This window comes from Homarus americanus, unplaced genomic scaffold (genome assembly GCF_018991925.1).
Source record: "Homarus americanus isolate GMGI-L3 unplaced genomic scaffold, GMGI_Hamer_2.0 scaffold13550, whole genome shotgun sequence".
NCBI classification, from domain to species: domain Eukaryota; kingdom Metazoa; phylum Arthropoda; class Malacostraca; order Decapoda; family Nephropidae; genus Homarus; species Homarus americanus.
In genome coordinates this window covers 284,222-295,023 of record NW_024744241.1, presented here as the reverse complement: position 1 = coordinate 295,023, position 10,802 = coordinate 284,222, and the positions used below count along the sequence as shown (strand labels likewise).

The following is a 10,802-nucleotide window of genomic DNA, read 5'->3' as shown; positions in this document are numbered from 1 at the left end:
ATTCTTAAGCTGTAAAATCAATACTAATATCATAAGAATTGATTTATACAAGATAAATTTAGATTTAGGAAAGAATGAAGTAAACTTTGGTTTGAAAATAGAGTTGGTGGGTAGGACAAGCTATCACATAACATTCTTAAAACAAAGAAGTCAGGATTTTTCTAGTATAGGTTGGATAGATAAATTGATTGATTTTATTTTGGCTACCTACCACAGCTGATTTATTGTGCACCCTATACTCATCCTGTGAGCGATAGTGCTAAAAGGATTCAGAGTAAATGTTACTAAGGGTGTTTAACAGACCCCAGTGTTCAGGATATTGAGGCATTCTGCTCGTATAGGAGTTAACCTATCCACTGGATATAAAATGTGGGTACAAACTTAGTATATCAAATATCTTGTCAACAGAGATAAACTACTCTGCCATTGCACACACACACAGTCTAGTAGGTAGTATCGGAGTGTGTATGGCTCTGTGTCTGGCTACAGCTGCCCGAGCCACACTGCCAGAGGTGTACTTATATCCAAAACTTACTGAACTCTAGTGATTACAACATCTTGTAATCTATTCATCTTGTTACTTATTCCGTGAACATGATTTGCTTGTTGCAACATTAAAGGATTTGTATTGCTCAATTTTCATGCAATATTCTTACTACATTTGTTTATTTACTTATGTCTTTGAGATGATGAACCGGAACACACACAAAAATTGGACTGCATTACCTAACGTAGACACTACATTTAATAATCACACACAAGTCAACAGACATCTGAAATTAGTATAGGATATTATTAATCAAACATGTGAATTAGGTACATAAAGCCCATAACTTGGATGTGGATTAGGCTCAGAATTTCAGAAAAATATCTTCGATTGTGGACAGATAATTTAAGAACATTGATCAATAGTTATCTCTGTATGTAAACAAAATGATAGAGAGGGTTTCTGGTCTCCGTGAAGATAAAGGGGAGGGAACATGATGTAGAGGTAAACCCACGAATGTTTTCACAGGTAAACCCACGAATATTTTCACAGGTAAACCCACGAATGTTTTCACAGGTAAACCCACGAATATTTTCACAGGTAAACCCACGAATGTTTTCACAGGTAAACCCACGAATGTTTTCACAGGTAAACCCACGAATGTTTTCACAGGTAAACCCACGAATGTTTTCACAGGTAAAGCCACGAATGTTTTCACAGGTAAAGCCACGAATGTTTACAGGTAAACCCACGAATATTTTCACAGGTAAAGCCACGAATGTTTTACAGGTAAAGCCACGAATGTTTTACAGGTAAAGCCACGAATGTTTTACAGGTAAAGCCAATGTTTTCACAGGTAAACCCACGAATGTTTTCACAGGTAAACCCACGAATGTTTTCACAGGTAAACCCACGAATGTTTTCACAGGTAAACCCACGAATATTTTCACAGGTAAACCCACGAATATTTTCACAGGTAAAGCCACGAATGTTTTCAAAGGTAAACCCACGAATGTTTTCACAGGTAAACCCACGAATGTTTTCACAGGTAAACCCACGAATATTTTCACAGGTAAAGCCACGAATGTTTTCAAAGGTAAACCCACGAATGTTTTCACAGGTAAACCCACGAATATTTTCACAGGTAAACCCACGAATATTTTCACAGGTAAACCCATTCATTGATCTAGGTATTAAAGGTCATGACCAGGTGATTCCCGTAACATGAGGTGTTAAGTTTTCCTTCAACTTTTTATATTATCAACCATTTCCTAAACCATGTAGGTGGAAACACCACATTTTTTTTAATTTTGCTTCAATTCTTTTATCACCTTATTAATGCTAATAAGTTATTTGTATATTTTAAAGCTTCTTCCATCGTCCTATCTATTGAACAGCTTATACAGACCATGTTCCCTTCTAGGCATAACTTACAGCAGCTTAAACCAGTCAAGGAGATGCCTAATATACCAGAGAATTAGATAATAATTTAATCTAATATCCATCATCTTCTCATCTTTCTTGGTAATTATATTCAAAATGGAGCATCTGGTTAGGCACTTCACAATCTGTATGATCGTTATTTATATATCTTGTTATTTGTAGTCATAGAATTTAATAAATCACTTTAGAAGCTCCAGGATAACACAAAACCTTACAATTAAACGTTTTTCCGCAGCATTATATCGATAAAAGAGTTCCCCATCAGGCGACATGTTGACCCCGTGGGTGTGCGGGGCGCTGATACTGTGCTGCCACACTGCCTCTGGTTCTGAGATCCTTCCTGACGCGGTTGATACGGTAAGTAACCCAGGACCCCCCCAAGTATCTTCCAAACTTGAACGTCAAAGTATGCTTCCTAACCTTTCTCAATGCTTTCGACGAGGCAGAACAGCAATACAATATCCACGTTAATGTAAAATGATTCTACTAAAGTTCTATACACACTGTCAGTAATGAAGCGGGTCTCTTTGTACATGTTGTCTAATGATGGTGCCGCAGGTGAAAATGACTGCCTGTTTAACGGAGCTCATTTCGAATCTTTGTAACAGTTCGCAAGCTATGACGACGTTCCCCAGGGCGACACGAGCCACTACACCGACGCCTCTCACATCGACTACTCATGACTATGTGGTCTACGATGATGGCGAAGACGATTACACTCAAGATAACACCACCACCACCACCCACGACCAAATGAACACTTCCTTGAACGACCCAGCGGTAGAGGTGAATAATAGCGACCATCTTATAATCGCCCAACTACAACGTCAAGTTAACTTACTGGAGGAGACTCGTCATAACCTGCTGGGGGAGAGGCTCTTAAAAGATCGTCAGGAGGCTGAAGGAGAACTCTCTCAACGTCATAGCCAGTGAGATATACCTATGGAATCAATTTTTTTTCAGACATGAATATATTAGTATTATTTGTTAACATAGAGTAAAGCTTTTTTATACTAACTTTTCACCAAAACAAAGATGACCTTCACAATTATTCAAGAATATATTGTGGCTACGTTCATTATATACAGGTACCAAGGAGTGAAAAGCGTTTGGTAGTCTCATATTATTGTCGTCTCTCTTACAGCCCGCTGTCAGTGAGTGTCCCTCGTTCATCAGCGAGGTAAGTTACAGAACTGAAATAAATCTTGTTCTTGTGTCTGAGTTAACTTTTTTCAGGTAAATTCCCGTACCTGTGTTACCTGTAGCAGAGAACTGAACAGGTACATGAGCTTGTCTTTGTGTGGATGTTTATAATATATGGTTGTTTGTGGTATTACAGGTGAACATTATTATTATTGTGCGAGTGTTACTGCTGACCTCAATTTCTGTTGTTGTGTTTTTGCAATTTGTTCATTTTGTTTTATTTGGGTCACGATTGGTATGTGTGGATATTTTTTTGTTTATCATAATTAAATCTGTCATGTCATTTGTAGACTTCACCATAGTGTATGAGCAAGTGGAGTGTTTCTAGTAAATCTGAATGTTACTTATTATACGTTATCTATTTTGTAAGAGTCTGAATATATGATTCTCAACTCAGAAGTTAGTGCCTTTTAGTACACGTCACAATGTATCGTGATTGTGTATGTATTTCCCTAAGAGTGTATGTTATCTGTAGTACTGTAGTAATATATCTGTTACCTGTCAAGTGTACATGATGATTAAAGTAGTGGTTGTCCTTTATATGGGATGTTCATTACCACGTGGATAGAGTCTGGTATGTGGAGTGTGGTCTTCTTAAGGCACCTGAGTGATGTTTATTATCTCTCAGGCCAATGGATTGTGCTGATCACCTGGTGAACGGTGCTGCCAAGAGTGGAGTCTACAGCATCTACCCCTTCACGTGAGTATTGACCCCCGGAGAACTTATTTATGTGAGTATTGAGCCTTGGGTAACCTGTCCATGTGAGTCTGAAACCATCCCTGGATGCATGGTTCTTGTGAGCAGCCCTGACCTTCCCCTCCTCCCTTATTTAAATAAAATTGTCCCTGGTTCTCTTTTCCTTTCGTCTTTGTAATCAATCTCTAACCCTCTTCTTTGTATGCAACTTCTACCCCATTCTCAGACACCTATGCTGTGTACCGCTCCTTCATTGACAGATTCTAAACATCCTCGACCATTCTTACTTCACAAGTTTGTTAATTACTTAAAACACGTGAGAATAATGATGTTGAAGTTAATTCCTTATTAAGGCTGTGAATGAAGTGATCTATTTACGTATGCACACCTGAGGAATGTTAAAGGGGACCTAATTTGTGCTTACCTGGTGTGTAGGGCGGAGCAGTTTTTTAGGTGGCAAGTGTAAAGGTGTAATGATACAGGTATAGATTGAGTCGCATGTGGTGGCTCTAATGTGGAAATGAAAGGTGAGAGAAGGACAAGAAACGTTTTGCAGGTGTTGAACATGACAGATGTGGTGTTGCAGGTGTTTGTGTAGTAAGCCAGTGAAGGTATGGTGCGACATGGAGACAGACGGAGGTGGATGGACGGTGCTGTTGAACCGCGACAAGAAGATGAAGCAAGTGAACTTTAACCGCAACTGGAAGAATTACAGGGATGGCTTGGCAAAGTTATCGGCGAGTTCTGGCTAGGTAAGTCCTCCCCCACCCCTTACTGTTGTTTTCATCTCCTGGACACACTTCAGGTACCAAATTACCCTCCCACTTCTTCCCGTCATCACGTAATAAATATCTCAAACATTTCAGCACTTGAGATGGATACATGGTTGTAATATTTTGTAATGTATATTGTTTCTTATTGTAGCTATTGTTAGTGACAGTATTCAGGCATTGTGTTTTCTAAGTGTGTGTGTTTGAGTGTGTGTGATTGTGCGTGTGTGTGGTACTCATAGGTAATAAGCCTTAGCACGTCATCCATGTCTACATATTTGTTTCAGGTAACGAGTTGATACATTCAATGACCCGGAGCAGAAACTACCAACTGCGTATGGATGTAAAGATAGGAGTCCAGAGTTATAGATATAGCCTGTGGTCATCTATCGTCGTCGAGAGTGAAGTTCACAAGTGAGGGAATATTGTATCGCTATTGTACTGATTGAAGACATATAGCTTGATATTCTCCTGGTCATGTTGTAAGAGAGTCCTCACAAGACAGAGGGCATTAACTCATGGTCGCTAAACCTTAATAATCTCTTGGTTTGTTACAGGTACAGGCTGAATCTAGGAACCTACCTGAAGGAGAGCACTACCAGACTAAACTGTTTATCTTATGCGAAGTCAAAGTTCTTTTCTACCTTTGATCGAGACCATGACTCAGCGAAAATACGTAAGTTATAAGGTCAGTTAGTAAAATAAAACATATACTTAATTACCTCACACTGAAGGGGTATAAATGATGCCTTAAAAGCCTTATACAGTACGTTGTAACAAGTCTGCTACAATATTTACTTCACCGTGTCATCTGTGTCCTTCATTTCCCACTTTGTCAATACCATATTCATTCCAACACAATATGTGACAAAAATTTTCTTAATCAAATAATGTTTTACTTTGTTTTCAGAAAACTGCGCTGACACGAAGAAAGGTGGTTGGTGGTACAATCGCTGCTCTTCCCACCCGATACCCACAACACCCTTCGGTAAGGGCCAAGTAGCCAGCAGCTGCTTCACCAAGAACACAGTAGAACCCGCCTGGATTCAGCTCAAACTGTCCAGCCATCTGCAGCTCTTCCCTCAAAACCATTTTCTTCAACTCCAATAACTGTGGCGGCTGTCAGAAAAACTAAGTTATCACTTAAGAGAGTGATGGCGTTAAGAACTCTTAAGAGAGAGTCATGTGTGTCATCTAATCCATGCCTAAACTAGACTCAATATCTCCCTCCCTTTATTGATTACATATAACCTAACATCTCCCACCTCTTGAGAACCTCTTGTCCCTAATGCACCTTAACCTCTACCTTGTAAGGATGGCCTTACCTTCAGTAAAACAGTTTTATCAACACTGCAGTAACTCGGCACCGACTTTCCCCTTGATGATGGTCCTCCACCTTGAAGGATATCTTGCCCAGAAGCCTTCTTCAGTCACAGCCCAAAGGTGGACCTGTCTCTCCTTCAGAACCAACCAGCTCTCCAGTAAATAGACTGTCCCACGTCGTCATCTCATCACCGACTTCCTCCATGTCGACGGAATCAAGGGTTTTGTATTCTCTTAACACTTATCTTCGACCCGCCTGCTGGGGGCTACGTCGACCACAGAAATTAAGCAGATTAACAATAGGATTAGTAATCTCAATGTAACCTTTATGCTTTCTCATTTATGGAATTGGTTTACAATATATCCACCTGACAATGTGATCAGTTTCTTTCTCCCACACACACACAGTTCTTCTGGTATGTCCATAACTAGACTCCACTCGAGTGAGGCAACAAACCCAACTGAGTGGTGTCTTATTTAAGCTGTGACATTGTCCAAGTTTTTTCATAGTGAATATGTACATCAAGAACGAACATTAGCACTCCCATCGTTGAGTTATATTACCGATTTACCTGTAGTGAAGTCAACGAGCGTCATAACCCATACGACCGAGTAATCAGATTGATTGTCAAAAAGCATAAACAGTATGTCGATGAACACAAGATTTACTACGTCAAATAAAGGCCTCTTTGTTGACAGGGATTGGTGGACGTAACCCTGCATCACTTTACCCACCGTGAATAATTATACACCCTCCAGACTTGGTATAATCTCTGACGATGCTTTACAACATCCACCACTGCTATATACCACCCGAGTTCGCTCTTCACCATTCAAAGTTCCTATTCACCCAGAGGGGCTTGCTATACCCCCATCCAGATTTGCAATATGCCATTTGCAATTACTATACCTCGTCAAGTATTGTTATACGTCCATTCATAAGGTTATTTTATTTTATTATTTTCTTGAGTAAATAAATCCACTGTGGTAAATCACTAATCACCATTAATTCTAAATTATAGATAAATGTAGACACAGAAAATCGTTATGGCGCCATGGCGGTGTCATCTATATTTCACATTAGTTTCCCCCACAATACTTGCTGAATATCCTTACATTTTCTTTGTAGGAAAATAATTCAGATAACAAAAAATGAATTAATTACATGGGTAACGTCTTCATTTAGAAAGTTGATTTAAATAACCTTAAGAATTTACTGTACAGTATGTGGACATAGAGTGAGAGAAAGATTTATTATTTCGGTATTATTTTAGATTCGGTCATTCGGGAATCTTAAGGAAGAGGGTCACTGTTTTACGCTGTCACTTAATACTTTACGGTGACAGACTCATTTTTGATTCGTAAAGTTAGTTATGATACATGTGTAATACAATCTAATTTATTTATAAACTACTTCACCAGGATTAATGAGATTTACGAGAATCACTGAACTCGTCCCATCCCAGTGAGATTAATCGATGACAACCTATGTTCACCATACTAATAATAATAATAAATAATAATAATAATAATACAGTAATAATAATAATAATAATATTAATAATAATAATAATTCATACATTTTAACAAGTGGATTACATAAATTATACAGTTAAATCCCTGACAAGCGCATTCAACGATGATTTAATACACAAGTCCACCATCCAAGGTCCCACTGGCCGAGGCAGTATTTACAAATCACGATTTCTTGGTGGATATATAAGAAATAATTGTCACAGGTGGTCCATTTCTTTATATTTCCGGTTTCTTCAGTTCATCATCGACTCTGTTGGAGAAATAAAACCCACATTAAATTTTTTCATGTTACTTGAAAATTCAACATCAATCATATACAACCTGTTCTTTTTTTTATGTATTATCCATCTTCATCAAAATATTCTAAATATAATTTTATACAAAGTGAAAACTTACAGGTATATGTTTTAATTTGGGGAGCAAAAGTAACTGGTCGGAAATGGGAGGGACTTTATTGGAACAGTACTATAACTATTTATTACGGACACATTTATTTCAAGTAGACTGACTATTAGGGTGTTTACCTGTGATGGTGTTACCTGTGGTTGTGTTACCTGTGGTACAGGAAGTGTTACCCGTGGTGGTGTTACTCGTGGTGGTGTTACTCGTGGTGGTGTTACCTGTGGTTGGTGTTACCTGTGGTTGGTGTTACCTGTGGTTGGTGTTACCTGTGGTTGGTGTTACCTGTGATGGTGTTACCCGTGGTGGTGTTACCCGTGGTGGTGTTACCCGTGGTGGTGTTACCTGTGGTGGTGTTACCTGTGGTTGGTGCTACCTGTGATGGTGTTACCTGTGATAGTGTTACCTGTGGTGGTGGTGTTATTTGTGGTGATATTACTTATAGTGGTGTGACTTAGCACAATATGCACAAAATGTTCAATTCCACTAAAGCAAAGTATGACCTAACTACTCATGGCGATGCCCTCCTCCACTCATCCAACGGTAACTCCCGAATTGAAGACGAAGAAGGCATTCCTCAGTGCTGGAAAGACCTTACCATCCCCTGCTCAACCGAAACACCGATGTGGATGTCCTTACTACCCAGCAGGTCCCTCACCATTCAGAGCTGACCCACCTCAGCTATCCTCCATCCCTGGATGAGGAAGCTACTGCCATCAAACAGATGAAAGCTAACAAAGCCACATGGCCTGATGGAATCCCAACTAAGGTGTATAAAGCAGTCGGACCTCTTGTTTACCAGCCGTCTCCACTCTCTTCTGTAAAATATATGGGAACAGAAGATGCTATACCTAGTGTGATGTTGTCTACAGTGTTATTTCCCTTCGTTGCACCTTTACTTATGGTGTTATTGTTATCTATAGTGATATTACTTACTGTACTACTACCTAATATGGTGGTGGTGGGTATTACCTTTGTTGGTGTTCCTTCTCCAGGTGAGAGATGGTGTCTGAAAGAGCGACACCCAAAGTCTCGGGTAAGTTGAAAGTAACCAATCCCGTCACCAGCGTCGCTGTTCCAAACACCACCGAGGGCAGCCGGCTATATACCAGCACCTATTTGGGGGAGAGACAACGTATTGGTTATGTCTCTTAATGTCGTGGTTTTATCCTGTGTGTGCTGGGGGATACTGGTGTCGTCAATGTGCTTCTCCTGAACTAAGGAACATCATACGCCTCAAATTCATCGTATTAGAAGCATGACTTACCAGACGCGAACATAAAGTCAATATTTATTAACAAATTAGGAGACACAAAACCCGTATGTATGATTTACCATTATACCCGAGACTTGTACAGTAGTCACGTATTATATAAGATCAAAATTATATGACAACTGAAACCACTACAATTATACCACTAAGAAGGAAAGAAGATTAATAATGCTTCATTTTAAAATTTTCAATAAGTCTCATGATTTTTGGGTCAGGTTTATGCACTGGTTACATAACGTATATTAACAGTGGTAGTATGAAATTACCCATAAGACATAATTGGGATTACGGTTTGGTAAATGTGTTGAAAATATTGGTAATACATTAATATAATTTGATAAATGGCATTTGGTTAAAAAATCACTAGATTCTTGTATTAACCCCTTGAGAACGGTCATACTCAAGGGGTTAAGTCATTGTATTCAAGGGGTTAAGACATCGCACTCAAAAGGTTAAAGAGTAAATTACAATATCATTAGTAATAACAGTAAGAAAATGTAATATTCATGAAATGTTAGTTATTTCTATAGAGGATAAATCAAGTTTGGTTTTACCAGGTATTCGACGATGATGGGAGCCAACATGGTAGCGATACGAGACACCATGAGGCTTGTACCTAGTCCTCTGACTCTCACCTCCGTCGGGAATAACTCTGTCGTGAAATAAATTATGACGGTGAAGGCTGCGTTCACGGCCATTTTCCCTAGCATGACCAGCGTGACCTCCAACCAATCGATCCCTGAAAAAGCACAAAATATGTAAATATTGGTGTCATAATAACCTTTAGCCTCTATTGACCTACTACACTGATTGCAGATGGATGTCTCCTACTGTACATAGAAAGTCGAAATCCTGTGGTAAAAGTGCTGAAGACGTATTTGTGTGTGTACGCGTGTACAAATTATAGTTAATCTATGACAAAATCAGCTTTATTTCACGTATGCTTAACAAGTTTTAATATGAGGGATGACAAACCTGCAGGGAGGAAGGGTGTGATGAGGAGACAAGCGCCGGTGAAGAGAGAACAACAGATTATTATGGCTTTGCGACCGACACGATTTACCAACGGAAAAGCTAGACAGGCAGGCGCTTCCATCACCCCCGATAACGTCATGAAAGAAGATGTCAATCCCGTAGTTCCCTCCACTTATTGTAAGGCCAAAGTACACCAATGCAATGGCGAAATAGTTCAGGTAACAACCACAGGCGATGGTTCGAATCCTACGAGTCCTGTCGGTAAGAAAAGGAAAGTTGTTTTAAAATTGGGAGCTCAAAACATTGCAACAGAGACGGTATATGTTCTATGTAAATTATTTTTAAACCCTGTATCTTGAAACTAAAAATGTCACTGCGACGGCCAATAAAGTTTGTATTATGGTCAGCAGTTTTTATACAACGTGGCCAATAAACAGACGATAGTATGTGTGTACCGTCCAACAGACCCTAGTGAGGGTCCTCGCCACACCACCGCCGCTACTACCCTCCACACACTGCCCCACCTGTGGATATAAACACTGCTTTTAATTTCAAGATATGACACTGATTATAATGACACGGTGTTGATGGCCATAATAATAATAATAATAATAATAATAATAGTGGTAACACAGACACACATACAGCGGAGTCATTCCAATACCTCGCAAACCCCTCATAGGACGAGGTAATCAC

The 10,802-nt window shown here is 39.4% G+C and overlaps 2 protein-coding genes across 2 annotated transcripts; one reads left to right on the top strand and one right to left on the bottom strand.

Annotated features, from left to right (window-relative positions):
• The first annotated feature begins 4,894 nt into the window (after positions 1 to 4,894).
• LOC121877667 (techylectin-5A-like) lies at positions 4,895 to 6,219 on the top strand. Its single transcript, XM_042383488.1, has 3 exons — positions 4,895 to 5,014; positions 5,158 to 5,276; positions 5,511 to 6,219. Exons 1-3 carry the CDS (start codon positions 4,908 to 4,910, stop codon positions 5,708 to 5,710), a joined length of 426 nt encoding a protein of 141 aa, XP_042239422.1. The 5' UTR covers positions 4,895 to 4,907; the 3' UTR covers positions 5,711 to 6,219.
• Positions 6,220 to 7,463: 1,244 nt separating this feature from the next.
• LOC121877666 (solute carrier family 22 member 21-like) lies at positions 7,464 to 10,383 on the bottom strand. The gene is made up of 4 exons (XM_042383487.1): positions 10,107 to 10,383; positions 9,686 to 9,870; positions 8,831 to 8,973; positions 7,464 to 7,709 (listed from the first exon to the last, which is right to left on the bottom strand). Exons 1-4 carry the CDS (start codon positions 10,243 to 10,245, stop codon positions 7,676 to 7,678), a joined length of 501 nt encoding a protein of 166 aa, XP_042239421.1. The 5' UTR covers positions 10,246 to 10,383; the 3' UTR covers positions 7,464 to 7,675.
• Between the last annotated feature and the right edge of the window lie 419 nt (positions 10,384 to 10,802).